This window comes from Zonotrichia leucophrys, chromosome 15 (assembly GCF_028769735.1).
Source record: "Zonotrichia leucophrys gambelii isolate GWCS_2022_RI chromosome 15, RI_Zleu_2.0, whole genome shotgun sequence".
Classification (NCBI taxonomy): domain Eukaryota; kingdom Metazoa; phylum Chordata; class Aves; order Passeriformes; family Passerellidae; genus Zonotrichia; species Zonotrichia leucophrys.
In genome coordinates, this window is record NC_088185.1 from 2,474,813 (window position 1) to 2,497,436 (window position 22,624).

Here is a 22,624-nt window from a genome sequence, read left to right on the forward strand (position 1 = left end):
TTTCTTTACCTGACTTCCTAGAGGCTGCACCAGCCTGTTTTCTATTTGTGAGCTTCATTTCAATGCCCTTTTTGCCCCCAGTGATCCGACACTTGATTTTTGCTGTTCCTGAGCTGCAGCTGCTTCGTGTGCTGGTGCTCAAAGCAATCTGTGCCCACTGGAGCTTTGCCTACTGAGATAACAGCCTGCTTGAAAGCTGCTTCAAGAAAAAATAAACTGCTTTACTCACCTTGGTGGATTATTTCACAACTTGGTTATTTTCCACTGCCTCTCTTACAGGTACTGAGTAAACTTTGCTCTCAGGAGCAAACATCTTCCTCTCTCCACAGCCACAATAATGGTATTTAAAAGTCATTAGCAAATTGGATCCTGCACAACAGGATGTCTTGATGGAATCTCAAAATAAACCTCTGCAGACACACAGTTTGGCATTCTGATATTTCTGTCAGCTACAAATAGCAAACACTTTCCAAAAAAAGTATAGGACTGAAGAAAAAAAAAATAGACTGGACAATAAGAATAATTTTTTGTACAAAAATTAACTTAGATTACATTTCAAGTGGTTTATAGAGCTTATTTTTATTTGTGCTGCTACTTTTTGAGACTTTTGATGATCCTGGCCTGGATGGTTTTAAGTAAATCAGTGTGACAGCAGTGGGGGTAAACAAGTTCCATTTAGCCACACATCATTTTATTTTTAAATTCCTTAAATATAACAAATCCTTTAAGACAGACTGTGGCTGAACTGAGGGTAGTAAAAGTTTAAAAGTTTGCGTTCTTGTTTAATCAATATTCCCGGGGTGAAATGGGATGGTGAGTGGCTGGGTGACGTCACTCTCCCAGCAAATATAACTTTATCACTGTCTATAAATAAACCCGGAGCTACTGCAGAAAGCACTTCCTTGAGAGAAACGAAACTGAGCAGGGAGCTGGCCCTGTCCCGCTGTGTCATTGTCACTCGGTGTGACAGAGCCTCCCAGGGCAGAGCAGGGACCAAAGCCAGCAGGGTCAGAGCAGCTCAGGGAGCACCTTGGGCACTGCACACCGAGCCTGGCACTGCCCAGACACCCAGAACCCGCCCAGGCAGGCGGGGATGTGCAGCCTCAGAAAGCTGCGGCCACCACGGGGCTGTTTGGTAACTGAAATAAACCCTGGGACAGCTCAGAAATGTGTTTACCTGAGATCCAGCCACTTGTCGTTCCTGTTAACTGCTTTACAGCCTGCTGGCAGTCACAGGGATGAAAAGCCCTGGGTTTTACTGTGGCTTTTATGAAGTTTGATTGTAATTGGGCCTGAGGGTAACAAGGGATGGGATGTAAATGTTGACTGAACATGACAAGGACCCTCCCAAGTCCCCACCTAAACACAAGGCAGTTCCGGTCACCTTGGCATGCTGAGCTCCAAATGCTTCAGTCTTATCACCTACATGATATTATGATATTATGTATCATATACAGCTGCCTATTTTAAATATTATATATCTATATTGATTTATATTTATATATTTATATACACCTGTTTTTTATCTAATATATATATCATTATATATATAATTATATATATAATTATAACATATATAAAATTATTATATATATAATTATAATATATATTATAATTATATATATAATTATAATATTATATAATTATATATATAACATGTATATAGTATGTACTAATAAATATATATTATAAATCATATATCTAGATTAGCTATCACACCTATAATAATATATTTATATATATAAAATATAATTATCTTTTATATATTACATTTTATATATAGTGTATAACAGTATAGGCACATAAAATATTAAAAAATGCATATATATATATAATTAAAAATATTTTTTAGATATATATATTTAGATTTATATATATATAGGCAAATGCAGAACCATAGATACATATAGCTACACATACATAGAGAGGACTCTCTCTATGTATATTTATGTGAATTTACAGATATATTTACTGCCTGTCTCTTCCCCCCAGCCCAGGCCCAGTTTCCTGCAACCAACCCTGTCACGGCCCTGGCCCTGTCATCAGCCCCCTCCCCAACAACAAAGCAACACAAAAGTATTTTAAATATTGCTCCTTTAATAATCTACATCCTGGTAGTTGCTCCAAGGGAGACACAGCTGACAGGATTTTAATCTGCCCCCGCATCTCTGCGCATCAGCAATTCCTTATTGCTGCACACTTCTCTAGTCCCTGGCTCCCGTAGGCCACGGTTGGATTTAATTCTGCTAATTATCTTAAATATAAAACATAATGCAACTGATCCCTTGACATTGCTGTAGTAATAAAAAATAGAAAAGGAAAAAAAAAATAAAAACGTTTGTATCCTTATTGCCAGTGTGTGTCAGTAACTGCTTTTCCCTAACAAAAGCCCTGCCCCACGTGCTGGGGAAGGCAAACGTTTCCCTTCCTGCTGAGGGCTGATCCCACGCCAAAATGAACTCAAATATTCCTCAGGCTGGAAAAAGGAGAATTTAAAAAAATGGTTGCAAGAAAAGCCCACCAGTTTCCTACTGTAAAACCAGTTCACAGTTCTTGGAAAGGGTCTGAGCAGTACAGTAGAGCTACATTTACTGAAAACTTCTAGTGCTGATAAAGTCCTTTAAAAAAAAAAAAAATTAACCCAAACAAACCCCAAATTAAATTAAACAGGGAGAGGAGGAGGAGGAGGAAAAAGAGGAGGAAGAGAAGAAGGAAGAGAAGGAGGAAGAGGAGAAGGAGGAAAAGGAGGAGGAGGAAGAGGAAAAGGAGAAGGAGGAAGAGGAAAAGGAGAAGAGCACTCAGCGGTGCCGGGGGAGCGCAGCAGCCCCACCACTCTAGAGTTCAGAAAAAGGGAAAACAAAAAATAAAATCTGTTCCTCAGAGAAGATCCAGTGTGGGATTGTTCCAGGCCGGGCGCCGAGGAAGGCACAGCAGCGCGAAGGCACCGCGGGAGGAGGAGGAGGAGGAGGAGGAGGGTGGGCCCGGGGGCTGCTATGGCTGCAACGAGAAGGGCACAGAGGCCCAGGCCGTGAGAGCCGTGCCAGGAGCACCCCCTGCAGCCCCAGCCTGCCCCCAGCCCGGCCTCACCTCGCCCAGGCCGGGTTTCTGGGCTATCGGGGGTTTCTTCAGGATCCCTCGCCGCGGTGCCGGCGCCGGCCGGGCCTCGCCCTCCTCGTCCTCGCAGCCCCCGGCCAGGCCGTAGTGCTGCTTCCTCAGCTCGCCCAGCCGCACCCGCTCCCCCTCCAGCCGCTTCTCCAGCTCCAGCACCTTCACCTGTGCCCAAAAACCACCCTGGAGCCCTGCTGGGGGCACAGGGACCCCCAGGGCGGGGCCGGGCCTGTCTGCGGCCATGCTGGATCCCCCTCAGGGCCGTACCTGCGTTTCCATCTCCTCCTTCTTCAGCTTGATGAGGGACATGCCCGAGAAGTCCATGGTGTCTGTGGGGACAGCAGGGCCCCCACTCAGTGCACCCCTCACATGCCAAAGCAGAGCTGGACGGACACCTCGGGGTGTTCCCCAGGCCAGAAAGGGATTTGGGGTGGGGTTTTCTACCTTTGCAAAAAACCCTCACCTTTCTCCTCTATCTGCTCTTGCCCCGACTTGGTGGAAGCCACCACGTTTGCTGCCATCTCGTTGACGTTGCGTGAGCACTCCTGGAGCCTGGCCAGGTTCCTGCTGCTCTTCTCAGCCTTCACCTGCAACGAGCACACGAATGGCTGTGGGTGCCCACAGGGAGCACCAGGCACAGGCAAAAAGCTTTTGGGCATGAGAACCTGGGAGTGGAAAGGATGGATGGATGGAAGGACAGATGGGAAGGTTTATCCTCAGAGATCCCATCATGGCCAGACAAGGTGATCCCTGCAAAGCCCTTCAGCCCCAGGGCACCAAACCAGCTCTGCTCCCACCTGAGCCAGGCACTCAGTGAAGACACAGCTCTGTTTTTTTAACTGTGCTCATAATTTTCAATCCATCGGGTGTAAAAATCCCTATGGATCCCCCTCTCCTCACCTGCATCACTGAAAACTCCACCCCTCACTTCCACCCACACCAACAGGAAAGGTGGCAAGGACCAAAGTCCACCCTCCTCAGCTCCAGCTCCTGCAGCAGCTTCTCTGGATTTCTTGTTAGTTATTAACATTTTCTTTACATAACCAGCCTGACAGGAGGAGGACGGGAGCTTTTACACACCTTCCTTTCCAAGGCAAGCCTCGGGTGCGGGAATATCCACACACAAATCCCAGACTGGAAAACAGCAAGAGCTGCCCTTCTCCCTGCTCTGGGGGACTCAGGATTGGCAGAGAGGAGGGGAACCCCTGGGACAGGAGGAGGAGAAGGCAGAGGGTCCTGCTGGGACACCCACCTTGGAGGCAGCCACCAGCTGGGCTGTGCTGGCAGCGATCTCGTGCGAGCAGACAATCAGCTCCTCGTACTTGCCCGTGTGCAGGACAACCCTGTCTGCAGACTCCCTGCAGGGGGCAAAGGAGATGGGCTCAGAGCAAGTGCAGATTATTCATCTCCTCTAATACCCTCAGAAATCAGCAGCTGGATCCAGCAGCTTTGTAATTACAGAATCCTGGAATTGTTACAGTTGGAAAAGATTTCTAAGATCTCTAAGATCCAGCTGTTATTCAAGCTCATACACAAAGCAATTATTCAAAGCCGTGATCCAGGTGATTTGGACTGAGGAAGGATTTTGTTTTGGATCAGATTTTTAAAGCTTTGCCCAAGAGACCCCCCCCACACTTCCTGCACTGGCACAGGGCAATTCCAACCAGCCCATCCACAACCATCTGAGCAGGAACTGGGACAGGGGAGGTTTGATTTCCCAGTGTGCAGACAGGGAGGAACTGCCATGCCTGGCTGGATGACCGTGTGACCAACCCAGGCCAGGATGCTCCATGAGGAATTAGCAATGAACCAAACTGAGGGTCCATAAAAACAGAGATCTCCACAAGGAGCCAGCAATGAGGCTCCACCAGGAATCAGCAATCCAGCAGTGGGAATTTTGGAATTTTGGAGGGTGGGGTGAGAGGGAAGCACGAGGCAGCCCCAGGGGAAGCTGCCAGCCTGGGTACCTACACGAGCTGTGTGGCTCCCCAGCCCACGGCCTTGGAGGCAGAGATCAGCCCTTCGGTCCAGCGCGAGTTCTTGGCATAAAACTCCTGAGTTGTTGCTGCCCCCTGTTGATATCAGAATATTACAGCCTGGATTAACTTCTCTCTGATACACAACAACATATAAATCTGTATTAAATACCCATATAAAGTGTAGTAATGTGTAAATTCATATATAAAGCCATAAATCAAGGGAGTGACAGCATTCCTGTGCTCTCCATGCTGCTCTTACTGACCTGCTTAAATAATTATCAAGAAAAACAACATCAGAGTCCCAAGCCTACAAATTTGAGCTGGGTTTGGTTTAAAATACACAAATTTGAGCCGTGATCTTTAGATGAACAAGGCTTTGCAAGGGTGGCAGAGATTTGTGAAGACAGCACAGGGCTGAGCAGCCCATCTCCAGCAACTGGGACTGCCAGGGTGCTGCTAACATGGGAAACCATAAAATCCAGAGTGTTTCTGCAATTTAGGGGAAATTCTCCTGTATTTCACCAGCACAAAGAGATGAGTGTGAGGGAGGACTCACCCGGCCACTTTCCACAATCTCCTTCTGCAGGTTTGTAGATGTTGTTACAAGAAGTCTGATAGCCTGGAAGGAAGGAAAACAGGTTTTGGGGTTTGATGGGGGTCTCACAGAGGAGCATTGATGCTGCTGCTGTGGGAGGTTACAGTTTTGTGCACCCCAGATGGTTTCTGCAGCACTGACCTTCATTAGATCCGTGCAGGAGTTCAGAATCCTGAAGGGAAGCAAGGGAAAAGTGTTCAGCATCCAGGGAAGCTTTGGCCTCAGAAAAAGGGCTTTTTTCAAGAGCAGCCAGCCTGTTTTGGAGCAGAGCACACCCCAGCAGGGCACAGACCTGTCCCACGTCCCTCCTCCAAACTCACCGCTCATTCACTTCCAGCTTCACCCCAGAGCTCTCGCTCCTGGCCTGGCTCATCATCTCCTGTTGGGAAACACAAGAGGAAGGGTTGGATGCCATGTTGGGATGAGAAAGGTGAAAGGATGATGGACATTGCCCCCACAAGGCCCCAGAATGGCCCATCCTGCAGCTCTGTCTCACCTCTATCCTCCTGACAGCATCCTCAATGGCCTCTGAGGTGGAGGCCATCTCCTTCTCAACCATGTCCCCCAGCTCCTCCTGCTTGATGTCCAGGCTCTTGGGTCTCAGCTCCTGCCAGAGGAGGCAGCAGGATGAGGAGGTTTTGGGGAGAGAAACAGAAGGGATTATTTATAAGGAATAACTACAAACCAAGATACCCAATTCCTTCCCACCCCCACCAAATTAAAGCTGCAGCAGCAGCACTCTGCAGCCTGCACAGTGAAGGCACATGTGCCACCAGGTTGCAGCAAACATGGGACCTCAGAGGTAAGAAATGCCCCAAATCAAGGTGAGAAAACTCCATCATAGGAGTAATTTCTGCTCCAGAGGGCCCTGGAGAGCTGAAAGTGGTGTAAAAGCAAATATAAGAGGGGCTTCACCAGGAGAAATATCTGAAGTTTCCTTCCACAGGAGTTACTGGGCTGAAAGACTTCAGCTGATCTGAGGCTGACCAGCTCTGTGCACCACCAGGAAGGGTCCCAGTGATGGCTCAAGGAAATCACCAGATTTGGGGGCAAACCCCCCAAAGTGTTCCCTGGGAGCCACCCTGCCAGCCCCAGGTGGGAAGGTGGCAGTGCTGGCTCCATGTCCTACCTGTGCCAGCTGCAGGACCCCTCGCAGTGCCCCCTGCACGTGGCCCAGCTGGGCACTGCCCAGCCTCTGCCTGTCCTTCAGCTGCTCCAGGTACTCCAGGCTGCTCTGGCCGCACTCGCGGCACGTCTCCGTCAGCCCTGCCGAGAGCACAGCCTGCCCAAGGGCTCCCTTCATCCCAGCCCTGCCCACCCTCACCCTCCTCCTCCCCTCAGCCACCGCTGAGCACCAGCAGCATCCCACAAATGCCTTCTGGGAGATTACAAATTAATTTCCAGGCCCAGGGAGGGGCAGTAGAGGGCAGGGAATGTCGGGAGGGGGAGCGTGGGGCATGTGCTGTGTTTAGGAAAATCTGCCCCTGGCAGAGGGGGCTGTGGCATTGCCTCCCTAAGGAAAAGGCCCATAGAAATTATCCCCCCTGCAGCCCTGCACTCACGGTCAGCGTGGTCCGTGGGGGCCAGGTGAGCCGTGGCGCTGCCATTGACGATGGTGTCACCTGCCAGGTGTGCAAAGAGGGCCAGAGCCCCCACCAGCCCCGCGGCATCTGCACAGACAGCACAGCCTCAGCAGCTGCCAGGTCCTGCCGGGCCCTGGGGGCTGCAGCTCCTCCTTGAAGGCACTCAAGGATCAGGGCAAGGCTCAGAGATGTTGGGACTGACCCCTCCAAAACACGGGAACCCCCCAGCCCTGCCCGTGTCCCTCTGTCCCCAGGGCATTGCTGCTTGCCCGTGGCCCCAGAGCTGCTGGGGCTGCTGGGTGCAAGGGAACAGGAGCAAGCTGGGAGCGATGCTGGGAAAAGCTGGGAGCAATGCTGGGTGCAAGCTGGGAGCAAGCTGGGTGCAAGGGAACAGGAGCAAGCTGGGAGCAATGCTGGGTGCAAGGGAACAGGAGCAAGCTGGGAGCAATGCTGGGAAAAGCTGGGAGCAATGCTGGGTGCAAGGGAACAGGAGCAAGCTGGGAGCAATGCTGGGAAAAGCTGGGAGCAATGCTGGGTGCATGGGAACAGGAGCAAGCTGGGAGCAATGCTGGGAAAAGCTGGGTGCAAGGGAACAGGAGCAAGCTGGGAGCAATGCTGGGAGCAAGGGAACAGGAGCAAGTTGGGTGCAATGCTGGGTGCAAGGGAACAGGAGCAAGCTGGGAGCAATGCTGGGAAAAGCTGGGAGCAATGCTGGGAGCAAGGGAACAGGAGCAAGCTGGGAGCAATGCTGGGTGCAAGGGAACAGGAGCAAGCTGGGAGCAATGCTGGGAAAAGCTGGGAGCAATGCTGGGTGCAAGGGAACAGGAGCAAGCTGGGAGCAATGCTGGGAAAAGCTGGGAGCAATGCTGGGAGCAAGGGAACAGGAGCAAGCTGGGAGCAAGCTGGGAGCAAGGGAACAGGAGCAAGCTGGGAGCATGGGAACAGGAGCAAGCTGGGAGCAAGCTGGGTGCAAGGGAACAGGAGCAAGCTGGGAGCAATGCTGGGTGCAAGGGAACAGGAGCAAGCTGGGAGCAATGCTGGGTGCAAGGGAACAGGAGCAAGCTGGGAGCAAGCTGGGAGCAAGGGAACAGGAGCAAGCTGGGAGCAATGCTGGGAAAAGCTGGGAGCAATGCTGGGTGCAAGGGAACAGGAGCAAGCTGGGAGCAAAGGAACAGGAGCAAGCTGGGAGCAAGCTGGGAGCAGTGGCAGTCCCCAGCCCCAGGTACCTGCCATGGAGGCCACGTACTGCGCGTGCCCCTTCTCCAGGGCATCCGTGGACTCCAGCGCCGCCTGCGCCCGGCTCAGCAGGTAATCTGCAAGGAATTGCATTGCACGGCCTCAGCACGTGCTGGGTGCCTGCACAGGGAACCACTGAGTGGAGGTGTATCCCTGGCTGGGGAACAGCTCTAAAATCTGAGCAAAATAGTGCTGAACATGAGAGCTAAAAATTCATCCTGGGAATTCTGAGCCCAACCACCTCAGGCATGATGGAAAAAAAAGCCATGGGGGAGCTGAGATGCAGCATTCTCTGTCCAGGAGGGAGAAGGCACAGGGTGCTCCAGCCCCCTGCATGAGCAGGACATACCTGGGGAGCTGGTGCAGCGGAGGTGCAGGGGGTCATCCAGCTTGGCCAAGGCATCACTGAGGATGGCCTGGGCTTCTCTCACTGTCTCCTGCAGGATCCCAAACTGCTCATCCAGCAGCTTCTGCTGCAGGCTCTGCTCCTGGTTGCTCTGTCAGGGAGGAGGAACAGGTGAGTGGCAGAGCATCCCCATCAGCAGCATCTCCCTCTGGAGCCCCTCTCCAGGATCAGACCCAACCATCCCATGACTGCTGCATCACCTGGCACCCCCAAACATCTCACCCCAGTGAGTGGAGGAGCAGTGGGCCCTTCACAGAGCTCCGTACCTTCTCCAGGAGCCTGCCCTGGAGCTCTCGGATCTCCCTGGTGGCCCTGTCAGCCTCCTGGCTCAGCTGCAGCTCCTTCTCCTGCACGAGGCCCCGCGTGGACAGCAGCTCACACTCCTTCTCGCTCACCGACCGCCTCAGCACCTCCTTCTCAGCGTGCAGAGCATCCAGCTGGGCACTGAGCTCCACACCTGCCTGCCATGGGGGCCAGGACACCCTGTCACACCCTGTCACTGCCCTGTCACTGCTGGCAGCCCAACAGAACCAGGGGAGCTCGGGACATGCCCAGCTCGTGACACTGATGGGCTGGCCCCACTCTCAGCCCCGTGACAGCTCCCTGGGCTGCTGCTGCAGCTCAGGCTCAGCAGTGGTGGCAGGCCCAGCCCTGTGACAGGGTTTGAGGGGCCCTGGGCCCGTGCTGCCCCCAGCCCTGTACCTGCTTGGCGTGGCTGAGCGAGCGCTGCGCCTGCTCCAGCTCGTCCCGACGGGCGTCCAGCTCCTGCCTCAGCTGCTCCATCTGCACGCTCTGGTCCTCCAGCTGTGCCCACACAGTGCCCAGGCTCAGCCCTGCCCCACTGGGCACCAGCACCAGCCAGGGTGCAGGGAATGAACCCAGCCATGCTTTGCAGGGAGGGGGTTTGGGGGTGTCTCCTGGAAGGGCTCCTTTCCTTTTCCCATGCCAGAATTTTGGGAGCAGTCCCTATCTTGACCCCCAGAGAAGGAAAGCACTCAAACCCATCAATTTGCATTGTGGCATTTTCTTGGGGGAAGAAAAGGCAGATTCGGGCAAGAGGGAATGAGTCCTATATTGACACCTTCCTGAGGAGCCAGGGCAACTCCTCCTGGAACAAGGGCCCAACAGCAACAACCTCCCCTTTCCCTTGATCCCAAACTGCATTTCCCAGGCTGGGCAGGGCTCAGGGCTGATCCAGAGCTCACCTTCATCTCAGCCTCTCGCTTGACCTGCTCCACCTGAAATGCCAGCTGCTCCTTGACACGTGCCACCTCCTCCTGGCTCTGCTGTGTCACCGTCAGCTGCTTGGCAGTGTCAGCGTTCTGTGGGGGGACATGGGGCTCACCTGGCGTTCCAAGGGGGACCCTCACCGTCCCCACACTCATTGCAACCAAATTCTAGCTCAGAGATAAATCCAAGATGCCTTTCTCACAGCATCCACAATGGACATGGATTCAAGGAGTACCCCTTCCTGGTGCTCAGAGGGTGGTGGGACCAATACAGGGGGACTGGCAGGCACAGTGACACCAGTGGTGGCAGAAGGACCAAGGGACAAAAGCAAGACCAAAACACCCAAAAGCAAAAGCGAAACAGGTGAGTGGCACAACTGAGACACAGAATCCCCATCACCAGCACATCCCTTGAGAGCCCCCTTCCAGAACTGGAGCCAAGCATGCAACAACTGCTGGTACAAGAGATATCCCAGCAGCTGCACTGAAACCAGCAGAAACAGACCAAACAGCAGCAAAACACCCCAAAGAACAACAACAAAAACACCCAATGGGAGGGATGGAAGAGGGAAAGGGTGCTCAGCTCTGCCCCGGATACCCCAACCCCAAAAGGGAGGGATTTAACTTGGGGACACTGCCCTCAGTGCCAGTCCCTGCCTGCAGGGCAGCAGCCTCACCTTCCTCAGGAGCTCGGCGTGGGTGTTGATGAGCTCGCTGTGCTTCTCCTTCAGCTTCGTGTAGCGGATCTCGGTGGCGTTGGCTTTCTCTGCAGGGGTCAGAGACCCTCAGGGACCACAGCCAGGTCACCCCAGGGCACCCCAGGACACCCAAGCACCTACTCTCGGCCTCGGCGCAGAGTCTCTGGGACCTGTCACTGTCCTGCTTGGCCCTCTGCAGCCTCTCCAGCTCGTCCCTCAGCTGCTCGTTGTCCACCAGCGCCTTCTGCTTCTGCTTGCGCTGCTCCTCCACCTCTCCCTCCAGGCTGTTCACCTGGGCCTTCAGCTGGGTGATGTAGCGCTGTGCCTGCAGGGATCATCGGGCACTGGGGCACGGCCCTGCCTCCCCAACACCCCCAGCCAGCTGCAATCCCACTGCAATGTGGGCAAAGCAGCCATGGGATGCACAGGAAAGCTCTGCCCGGTACCCCTGCACCTCTGTCCCTGTTGATAACATCAGGACAGCAAGGGGCAAGTCTCACATGCCTCCACCCCATCAGGAATCACATCCTGGCACTGGGAGAGGTCCCAAAACACAACCCTGGGTGCCAGGACCCCACTCCTGCTGCATCCCTTCAGGGTTTCCACAGCACGGCATCAAACCCCACCCCAGCTGCTCCCCAGCCAGGCTTTACCTCCAGTTTAATCTTCTCCATCTCTGCACGGAGCGTTTCCACCTCCTTCTTCAGGCTCTCAATCTGTGCATCCCTGGGGACAAGGGCAGGTTGGTCCCATGTGGCAGCAGGCCCTCACCCCTGCTGGCCCCCATCCCATACCTGTCATCCCAAGCGCCGTTGGGCGGCCCGAAGGTTTGCTCAAACAGATCCGAGGTGATCTGGGGAGGACAGAGGGAGTTGAACTGAGCCAGGACAGGGGAGCCTGTCCCCATCCCAGCCCCAGGCCCCCACCTGTGGCTCCGTGGTGGAAGTTGTGCTGATCTCAATGAGGTTCTCTGGCTCCTCATCCTCGGGGGCCTCCTCGGGGATGACCACGACCGGCTTCACGTGCTCGGCCAGCGCCGACGCCCGCAGGAAGTTTGGGGGGCTCTGGAGGGACAAGAAGCTGTTGCAGCCTTGCAGGGGAGGTTCAGGAGCTGCAGCAGGCTGAGTGCCAGGGGAAGGGAGGGAGCCAGCCCTGTGCTGCTGACAGGGCCAGAGGCAGTGTCCCCAGAGCACCAAATCCTGCCCTACCTCCGGCAGCCGCGGGATCTGGATGAGGCGCTTGAAGTACAGCATGTCAGATGCCCTCTTAAAGAAGTTTTTAAGGCTGGAGAGGAGGGAAAGACAAAGGGGAGATGACAGGGGGCTTGGAAGGAGGGAGGGGACCCCACTGATCCCCCTGGGCCCCGGTTACCTGCGGAACTGCTCGTGGAAGCGGTCCCGGTGGCCCTGCAGGGTGTCAGCCGGCAGACCTGGGTGAGGAGGGACAGCTGTGACTGATCTGGGGCTGACCTGCCCGTGTGTTCACATGCACCCAGACCCCTCCTCTGCAAAAGCCAGCAGGGTGAAAGCCAGGAGGGAGTGGGACGTGAGGGGTCAGGATGGGAGTGGGGTGTTCCCATCTCTGGCACAGGGAGATGTGGATGGGGAAACTCCAAAATACCCACACGAGGCTGCTGGCACTGTGCTGCCCATGCAGGGAGCTGGCAGGCCAGGGGACGTGGGTTTGAGTTAAACAAGAACAAGTCCTTCATTATAATTCCTTTGTCTGGAATGTCTGTGTGGGATGGAGCAGCCCCTAGAGCCCAATTCACACAGGGACATGGTGATGGATGCCTCAATCCACACCAGCCTCATCCCCAGACCCAGAAGCCCACCCTGGGAAAACACCAGCACTGAGCACATCCCCGGGACTCACAGGAGTGCAGCTTGAACATCAGCTTGACCGAGTAGTGGTAGAGGTGGCTGCAGTCCTGGATGACCTGGATGAGGGGGGCCAGGCGGCACTGCACCGCCGACATCTGCGACACGGCCATGGAGGTGTTGAGCTGCCTGAAAACTGAGGGGAGCCGTGTTTGCAGAGCTGCCCGTGCCCTGCCAGCTGTTTGATCATTAACCACGGCGGATGTGGGGCAGGGGAAACACCAGGGCTGCTCCTGAGCTCAGAACAGCCCTGCTCAGAGCAGCACAAACACCCAGAGGGACCACGCTGGCACAGGGAAGGGGTGCTCAGCTCTGCCCTGGATACCCCAGCCCCAAAAAGGAGGGATTTAACCCCAGGACGCTGCCCTAAAGCTGCTGCTGCATGACACAGCTGGGGAAGTGAGAGGTTTGGCTCCATTCTGTTTAATCATGCAGGGATCTGGGAGAGGATGCCAGGGTAGGGGACAAGCCCGGCGGCACCGCAGCCTCGCCTGCCCCTGCTCGGAAACAGATCCCTTCCCTTGGCAGGGATCCAGGCAGCACATCCACCCTGGCTTCTTCCCTGCTCAGCTTTAAAGTATTTATGAATATAAATTCTCTGTAGAACTGGGTCAGGAGGAGAAGCAGGAGCCTGTTGGGAGCTCGGCCTCTCCTGCTGTGCCGTTTTCCAGGGCAGCTCCGTGTTCCTGACTCCCGGCAGAGGAAGAATCTGCCACCTCTCTAAGCCATCTGAAAATTCCTGAGGAGGTGAGAGACATGAGCAGGGCCTCCAGCCCTCCCCAGAGGCATTTCAATGAGGGGAAATGAGTCTTTAAAAAGAAGTACAGCCCCGTCCTCTGCTTCAGAGGGACAGAAGGGATTTGTGTAATGGATATGATTAATGTGGTTGTACAGAAAAGAAATAAAAACGTATTTCAGAGCAGCTCTGCTCTGAAAACAACACTCAGCCTTGCTCAGGTGGGTTCAAAGCAGCCATGTGCTCTAAATATTTTCCTACAACTGCCTCTACAGAGCTTCAACGGGAGAATCCAGCTGGGAAACCACCTCAGAAATCTCACGGGAGGAGGAGGAGGAGGGACCTGAGCCTCCAACCTCGGCCTCCCGGAACTCCATTCCCGACCAAAGAGCGAAACTATTGCTCAAGAGCCCCGGGGCGAGGGGAGGGACCTGCCCCTGCCGCCTCCTCACCTGACTCCGACAGCTTCAGCTCACAGTCCAGGTAATCAAACAGCTCTACCGTCAGCTGGAAGCTGCCAAAACAAACCAAAACTCCATCACTTGACAGCAGAGACATCTTTGCTCCAGCTGCTCGTGTTCACTGAGAGTCCCCATGATTGCAAGGGTTCTGACTGACAAGAATTTGGGGCTTTTTCTCCCTGCATTTACACCCCACAGTGCTCTGTGGGTGCAGGAGGGATCGGGCACCATCCAAACAATTCACAAAATCCTGGTGACTGCCCCATCCTGGGGTGGGTTTGTCAGCAGGACACTGCCAGCTGGGGCTCATGGAGCTGGTGACCCCACCAGGACACTCACATGTTGTTCACATCTGTCCCTGCAGTCTTTTCCAGCACCTCATCCGACACTTCGAGGCCCGGGGGGAACTCGGGATGCTTTGTAAAAGGAAGCAAAAAGCCATCAGCTGCCATCAGAGGCACATGCCCTCGTTCCAGGGCTGTGGAGGTGGCAGAGGTCTCACCTTGACGTGGAAGGAGATCTTGGTGAGCAGGAGCCGTGTGTAGATGCTCACCAGCTGCCCGTACCTGTCGTGCAAATGGCCCTGCAGAGACACGAGGGGGAATGCAGAGTGAGGAACCAGACCCAGCAGATCCCACAGAGCCAGGGGCTCCACCACGCACACAACCATCACCCAAAGGGACAGCAGGCTGTTTCAGGCTGTGCTTCACCCTCTCTGTGCCCACCATGCCCCTCAGCAGCCATCTCCCAAGCCGCACTCTGCCCCACTCACCCACAGGTCTCCCGTCTCTCGGATGTTGCTGCGGTACCTCTGGCAGTCCTGGAGAACCTGGGGACACAAAAGGGAAGGATGTGGCACAGTGGGGCTGGCTGTTGGCCCTGATGCTGGGGAAGAGGAGGGATCCAGCCCCTTACACCACTCCAGGAGCAGTTCCAGCCTTCCCTCAGCACCCAAAGGTCGGGGATTTGCACGGGGAAGTTTCAAAGATGTGAGACAGCAGAGTGCCTGGGAAAGGTGGCTGGGGTGGGGAAGGGATCCCACTCCCTGTGCAGAGGGGTGTTGGCAAGAGGCAGAAATTCCTGCTGGGAGAGGAGCAGGAGGGAGGGGGCAGAGGGGACACTCACGTTGGGGTGGCCGTCACGCAGGACCTTGTGCAGGACGTGGCAGAACTTCCAGCTGAGGATGGCACTGCTGGGCAGGGGCAGCCCGATGGCGTAGGACCAGAAGGTGAAGGCTCCCTTCTCGTGGTGGGTGCCCAGGATGATCCCTTCCAGGGCAGTCAAGGCCAACTGGACACACACAGAGCAGGGCACAGGCTGGGCTGGGGCTGCTCCTGTTCCACTCGCATTGAAAAGGGGACACTGGGTGCCCCGTGAGCACAGGGATCACTGGCACAACGCTGCACCCCCAAATAAAACCCCCAATTGTCATTTCTGGGCACACCTCCCCCTGCTGAGGGCACAGTGGGGCCCTCTGCATTTTACTGCCAAAGCAATGCAATTTTATTGCACGGCTCATTTGCCTCTTCACTGATGGATGAACCCAGGTGATGCCAGCCCCCTCGGCTCTTTGTCTCCCAAATCCCCTCCAGCACCAGGGGGTGACACCCCCAGAGCCCCAACTCCTCTGTGCTGTCCTGGGAGCCAAGGGAAAGGATACGGCGGGCATGCTTCTCCTTCACTGGGGCTTCCTGGGTGTTTATGGCTTTGCTGATGCTGATGGCCTGCAGGAGGAGGGGAGAGAGGCTGTCAGACATGGTGAGACCCCATGGCTACCCCGACACCCCAAAGCGCAGTGCTGCTGCTCTTGGGGAACACCCTGAATTTCAGAACACATTTGTCACCTCAAAGTCATTTGCAACACATCAGAATAGGCCTTTTTATCCACAAACAAAGCATCCATTAGAGCCCCCATCCCCAGCAGGATCTGACCACTGCTGTTGGTGCTCCCGGCTGTCCCTGTCCCAGGAAACCAATTTTTGCATTTTTGCAGCCTGAACTCAGCGCCGTGCCCGGGGAACATTAAAGCACAATAGTGAGATGCCAAATTCCAGGGTTGTTTGTGTAATCACAAGGAGCCTTTGAACCACGGGGGAGTGGTTTGGGTTCTGCTGAGGATGTTGCTGCGTGCAAACAGCACGTGGGGAAAAGCAGCCCCCAAGCAAGGAGGGAGTGGCAGCCTCAATGCCCATCTTGATGGAGCAAAAATCCAGAGCAATGTGATTATCACAAGAGGATTATCTATATTTTGATGTGTTTGATCACAGCAGACTTTAAATTAGGAATTTATTCCAAAAGATGACCCCAGAGCGGGGTCGGTCGCATCCCCCACGTGTTGATGGGCTGCAAATCCAAGTTGCTGTGTTGGATGAGGATCTTCCTCCTCCTCCTCCTCAGACTCAAGGAGCTGCTTCACCCTTGCAGGAGTGCTTGGGCTGTGTCTGTGTCCATGGGCCCTCTGTCTCCAGCAGAGGAAAAAGGTCCCAGCTGGGAAGGCAGGAAGCCACCCCGTTGCCAGCACTTGTGCCGGAAGAGGAACTCGGTCCCTCCCTGCAGCTCCACAGCCCTAAAGCCCTATAAAAATCCCATCTACCTGCCCAGGAAAGCACCTGCTTCCACGTGGCTGCTTGTCCAGAGACACCTCTGAAATGAGGCACCTTCCTGTAGGAGGAGGAACCTGACCCCGAGTTCTCGAGTGCTCCTGACTTATGCAGGAGGAACCCAACACCAAAGGGGCATTGTCAGAGGTGTCTATGCACCAAACCCACCCCAAAAGAGTCCAGAACAGCTACCCAGGAACTGACCATGACAGCAGCAAGACTCTGAATCATCCCAAAGAGTGAACCTGTCCCAAAAGGCTGAGCCCAGCTGCTGGGGAGAGGGCCTGGCTTTGCCTTTGTGCCCAGGAGAGTCCCGGGGTTACCCCGCCATGTGGGGCCCTAAAGCAGCACTGGAGTTAAGCCGGTGACTCGCTGTAATCCTCTTATCCCCAAAGGTTAACGAGCCTGGAGTGCCCAGGAACAGGCACTTGCAGCACAGCTGCCTCTCCCAAAGTGCCCTCACAGCCACCCAAAGGCCTGGAGCTGGCACAGGCTGTGCCCTCGATGGCAGCTTGGCCAGAGAGATGTGCCACAGCTCCTCAGGATGCCAGCACCTCCCAGGGGATGCTGACAGAAAGGATGGCTTATCCTGGACCAGGCAAGGAAGGGTTTGGAAACCCTTCCTGCATCTTTCCTGAGGTGTTTTGCACAGAGGGAGCAGGGCAGGCACGTCTCCCAAACTGGGAGTTTTGCTGCCTGCCCTAAGACAGGCCTGTCCCAGCCCATCATGCTCATCCCAACCCATCCATGGAACCTGAGCCCCACAGGGGTTGGAGGAGGCACAGCCAGAAGGGTCAAAGTGTGAGACATGCAGATCCTCAGGACTATCCCCAAAGACAGGACCTCAGCTGCTGAGTGAGCTGGGACGCTGCTGGACTGTCCCAAAACAGAGCTGTAATTCCCACTGGCAGTGGTGGTTTTATTGCAATTATTGCTCTTAGTCTCACTGATAGCCTGACCAGCCAAAATTCAGCCCAGGAGCTGCTGGAGAGGTTGGTTTCATCCTTGGGGATTCAGTGCAGAGGTTCCACTGAGCCATTTCACGTCCAGCACAAGGACTGGACCCATGCAGGAGCAGCTCCAGCCCTCCCACAGCACCACCACGAGATGCTGGGTCCAGCATGGTCCCAAATAAACCAGGGTGGCACCAAATCAATGCCAGTCCCTCAGGGCTGCCAGCCCACGTGTGCTTTCACTGCCTCCAAGCATCAACCTGGCCAGGAGATCCAGGACAATGGGATGGTGGCAGCAGGGAAGGGGCAATGCTGCAGCCTGGCACACTGTGCTGGCAGGATGCTCCTGCTGGCTGGCTGCCAAAGCCAGGCTGGGGAGGACAGCTCCAAAATGGGGAGATTCACCCTTGACCCAACCTCCTGGGACACCACTGGCACGTCCGGGGACGGGCAGGTCCTGGCTGCCACTGCAGGTGCACGACCAGCCTGGCCAAAGCTTTGATGCAACCTGTGGGCTGCTCCCACCCCTGGCAGGCACCAGGGTGAGAGGCCAACCCCAAAACCTGCCTGGCCCTGGGCTGTGCGATCCCACAGGGCTGCTTTGCTCACAGCCTGCACGTTCCAGGGCGGTGACAAAGCCGGGATCAAAGCGCCCAAATGAAGGAGCACAGTTTAACGCAGTTTAACATCCACCCTTTCATTCCTGGCTGGTTTTAATTAGGGCTGATCCTCCTGCCCACAGCTCCCTGGAGCAGGTGGATGCTGGGTCCCAGCACGATGCCACAGCAGGAGAGATTATCTGGCAGCTGGAAACCTCCCCTGGCCAGGCAGCACGGGAGCTGTCAGAACAGCTGAGCTATGAACTCCAGAGCTCCCTTCCTAACGCTGCTCCTTCCCAAATTACACCAGGAAAACACCACTTGGCACTCACACACAATGCAATCCTGCAGGTTCCAGAGCTCGTTGGATTTTCAACCTTTTTGTTCAAGAAAAGCAAAAACTGGCAGCAGAAAAGGACAAGTTTTCCTCCTGCCAGGCTGCCGAGCAAGCGCCTGCCGTGGGATGGTGATTTCCTACTTCCCACGCACGGCTTCTCCGAGGGAGACATCTACATCACCCTGACACAAGACATGGAAAAGCATTTCCAGGGAAAGCAGGTGACCTTCATGTCACCCACAAGGGCGTGGGATCACAGCAGGGGCAGCAACTCCTGTCTGTAACCACAGACATCACCCGAGCCCTCACAGGGGAAAAGGGGATGGGGCTCTGGATTCTGGGACAGAATCCTCAGGCACCAGAGGGGACGTGCCAGCAGCACCCCTGTGCCAGAGATGAGATGGGGACATGCCAGCAGCACCCCTGTGACACAGAGATGAGATGGGGACATGCCAGCAGCACCCCTGTGACACAGAGATGAGATGGGGACATGCCAGCAGCACCCCTGTGACACAGAGATGAGATGGGGACGTGCCAGCAGCACCCCTGTGACACAGAGATGAGGAGGGGCCGTGCCACCAGTACCCGGTGCCACAGAGGCGACTGGCAGCCGGCTGGGCAGCTGCTATAATTAGAGGTAGAAGGCAGATCAATACCCATGTTCTGACACTGAACAGTTCTGCTCCCACTGAAGCACCACTACAGGAAACCACACCAGAATAAAGATCCTTTAGGACAGTTTTTAGCAGTTGCTGGACAAAAGGTCAGCTCTGGGCAGTGAATGTGACCATCAGCCAGCGAGCAACCACCTCTCTGCCCTGTCCATGTCTCCGCTCACAGCATCCCTGTGGCTGCGGGGATCCCAGAGCACAAATGCCCGTGAAAAGCCCGAGATGCCCTGGAAAGGCAGGGCAGGAGGGCACGGGCAGCCCCCGGAGCAGGGGCAGCGCTGCGGCCGCGATCGTTGATCAGCGCTGCCCAGCGGGACGAGGGAAGGAGACGCGTCCGGAGGGAACCGGAATTGCCGGTTTTCCCGTGTGCTCCCCAAACCCAGCAAGCTCCGTTTCCTACCCAGCACCGTGACCCTGCGAGGCCTGAAATTCCCACCTGCCTTCGCCGGCGCTCTCCGGGGCCAAACCAGCCCAGGGGCCGAGGAAGGAACCGCAAAGCAAAGGGGCAAAGGGGAAAACACCTGCGATGAAAGCACAGCCTGCAAAAGCAGAGGGGTCAGAGGAGGCATGCGGGAGGGCACTGTTATTTTTGGTGGGGCAGCAGCGAGCCCGTCACTCTGTCCATCCCTGCCCACGCTGTCTGGGTACTTCATTTCCCACCGGCCACATGCCAGCCCCACCAGTGCCCGAGCACTGCCCACCCCGTGGGGGCCACAGGAGTACGGACACGATGGGCACAAACGCCTTTGGGCTTTGTTTCCACCTTGCCGCCCTCCGTGGGTCCAAACACCCCGATGCCCGCAGGGTGACCCGGAGCCGCGGGGCAGGGGTGAATCCAGCCCCGGTGTCGGTGGGGCCGGGGCTCGGCAGGGATGCGGAGATGCCCATTCCCGGGCTACGGGGCCGCCGCGGAGCCCCGGGCTCGGCCGCGCTCCCGCCATCACCGTAAAACTTTCCCGGTGCGCCGCCGGCCGTGTTTACCTGCGATAAGGCCCGGGAGGTGCGGGGGGGCGGCGCGGGGCCCGGCTGCCCGCGGGGGCGGCGGCGAACGGCGGGGCCGCGGCCGCCGGGACGGGCGCGGGGGCGGCGGACGGGCGGGTGCCCACGCGGGACCGTCCCGCGGCCGCGGCGGGAGGAAGCGGCGGCGCAGGTGGGGGCGGGGGAACGCGCGGCGCCGGCACCGGGCGGGCACAGGGACGGGCGGGCACGGGGACGGGCACAGGGACGGCGGCCGCGCTGCCACACCGGCGCTTCCCCGGAGCCCGGCGGGGACCCGCGCCCCCCATCCCGTCTCATCCCATCGCCCGAGAAGCCCCCGAGCCCAGCGCGCCCCGAGGCGATGCCCCGCGGAAAGGGCCGGCCCACCCCATCCCCGAGCCGGTAGCAGGACCGCGACTAAACCCGGGACCGTAACCGCGGCCGGTCCCGCGGCCCCACCGCCCCCTCCCGCCGTCCTTGCCTGGCTCTTGTCGAACTGCTCCCGCTCCGCTTCCAGGCTGTGCCCGCCGCGGCGGCTCAGCACCCGCGCCGGCACGCTCTTGATGCTGTTCATGGTGGGCCACGCTGGGAGCTCCGCGCTCCGGTATCCGCGCTCCGGTATCGGCGCTCGGGGCTCCGCGCTCCGGGGCAGGAGCGACCGGCGCCGCCCCCCCCGCCCCTCCCGGCCGCGCACTGCGCCGCGCGCCACCGCCCCTGGCGGCCGCACAGGGAACTGCAGCGAGCTGCGCTCCCTCCGCGGGCAGGTGGGACCGGGCAGCGCCGGGGACACGGGAGGGGACACGGACACAGAGAGGGGACACGGACAAGGGGACACGGAGAGGGGACGGGGGAGGGAACACAGACACGGAGCAGGGGCACGGAGCGGGGACACGAAGCGGGGACACGGAGACCGAGAGAGGACACGGAGCGGGGACACGTCTCTTAGCGGACCCCGCACCGAGGTGATTCCCCAGCTCAGCAAACGCCAGGAGCGGCGGTCACATCTTCACCCCTCTGCCACCGCACTCGCACACAGCTCGTCCTCAGCCCCGGGGCTCCCAACACCAATTCCCGTTCCCAAAGTCAATGACCGGAGCTCGCATCCACCCTGCGGAAAGGCCGTGGCTGAACAGAAGCTTTGTTGTCTTTAAATAATAATTCAAGCCAAGGATACAATAGCAAAGGGCTCCCTGGAGTATTTGAGCTGCTTCCAGAATTAAGGCACCGAGTTTGAAGCGTTTCCATTTGAGCACCAGAGTGTGGTCAATAATGCAGCTGGGTTTTAAGTCACTTAGTGCTGAATAAATTAACCCAGTTATTTCCCTTCTTCCCATTCCACAAATCCAGGGCAGCCCCGACACAAAATCCTCAGGCTCTGCAGATCCTTGATGCATCACTTGAGCTCAGTTTTCTATATTGATTTTAAAGTCATCATTTTAAACTCTCCAGGGGTTTAAACTCAGTGAGTTCATCCAATAACCTCAAAACCATTTAAATGCAGCTGCTGCTTGGAAGTTGCACCAATTTCTCTGTGTAGCTGCTGCACAGCTTCAGGGTGAGCATCATGGCATTGTCAGCATTGGCTTTTTAGGGGGAATTCTTGTCATACCCAGAGCAGGAGATTGTGAGGATGGAGCCTGAGAAGGTTCTGTGCAGGTAGAGGAATAAATGCACTGTAAAGGCTTGAGGAAACCTGGAAAGAGCTGGAGCTTCCCTCTGGGTAACAGTGGTGATCAGGCAGGGAGAGAGTCAGGAGAGCAGCAGCTCCCATCAGAACTGGCCACCTCATTCTGGGCCATCAATACCTGCAGGAAAGGCTGTCACTGGAGTAATTAAAGAGAAATCAGAAAATGAAATGAAAGAGTTAACAAGGGGAATCCACAGAGTGCTGTGTTTCTCTGCAATAACTGGTGGCAGAAACTCCCACCCTTGGCTCCCCCAGCAGGAAAAACGCTGGCACAGGGAGGGGCACTGGTGTCCCAAAGGGCTCCCAACCCACACAGAGCTGGGCAGCCCACTCGTGTCTGTGCTGAGAAACGTCAGAAATCAATGCTAAATGTGTTAAATGGGCAAGAGAGACACAGCAAAGTATCACCTCTATCAGCTTATTTGATCTCTTCGTTAAAATGCAAGTTCAGGTTGTGATAACAGCACATCTTGCCCAATCAGCAAACATAAATCTAGTTGAAATGCTAAAAAAAAGGTCACATCGTACTTGGCTACCTCCACAGTGCAAACAGAGGCCATACACACCTGATCCCATAAACATTTTGGGAAAAACCAGCTCCTGAGTGTGGAAAGTGGTGCCCATCTTGTGGGTGACAGCTCTCCCATTTCAGCAACATCGGAGGCAGTTCCTGCTTACAACACTAATTGGGAACTTCCTATAAACATTATTCATCTCTCTCTACAAGGCAAAAAATCCAGAACAAAAACAATGTGCTATAAAAAAAAAAAAAAAAGGAGAATGCTTGGCTGTGTCATACTCTATAAATATTTCTGAGCCACCATAAAAAAAAAAAAGAAAAATAGTTCCGATGTTGTAACAATTACACACTTCAGACTCTTAAAAAAC

The 22,624-nt window shown here is 55.7% G+C and overlaps 1 protein-coding gene across 1 annotated transcript; it reads right to left on the bottom strand.

The window, feature by feature from the left end:
* Positions 1-2,063: 2,063 nt before the first annotated feature.
* On the bottom strand, positions 2,064-21,293 carry HIP1R (huntingtin interacting protein 1 related). The gene is made up of 32 exons (XM_064726887.1): positions 20,531-21,293; positions 15,572-15,635; positions 15,037-15,179; positions 14,684-14,740; positions 14,414-14,494; positions 14,251-14,327; positions 13,903-13,964; positions 12,710-12,850; positions 12,206-12,263; positions 12,043-12,118; positions 11,761-11,898; positions 11,629-11,687; positions 11,488-11,560; positions 10,976-11,159; positions 10,814-10,902; positions 10,113-10,229; positions 9,610-9,711; positions 9,174-9,368; positions 8,851-8,998; positions 8,492-8,578; positions 7,245-7,352; positions 6,812-6,948; positions 6,179-6,289; positions 6,003-6,061; positions 5,824-5,854; positions 5,644-5,706; positions 5,080-5,180; positions 4,361-4,466; positions 3,572-3,695; positions 3,376-3,437; positions 3,088-3,273; positions 2,064-2,997 (listed from the first exon to the last, which is right to left on the bottom strand). Exons 1-32 carry the CDS (start codon positions 20,621-20,623, stop codon positions 2,992-2,994), a joined length of 3,138 nt encoding a protein of 1,045 aa, XP_064582957.1. The 5' UTR covers positions 20,624-21,293; the 3' UTR covers positions 2,064-2,991.
* Positions 21,294-22,624: the final 1,331 nt, after the last annotated feature.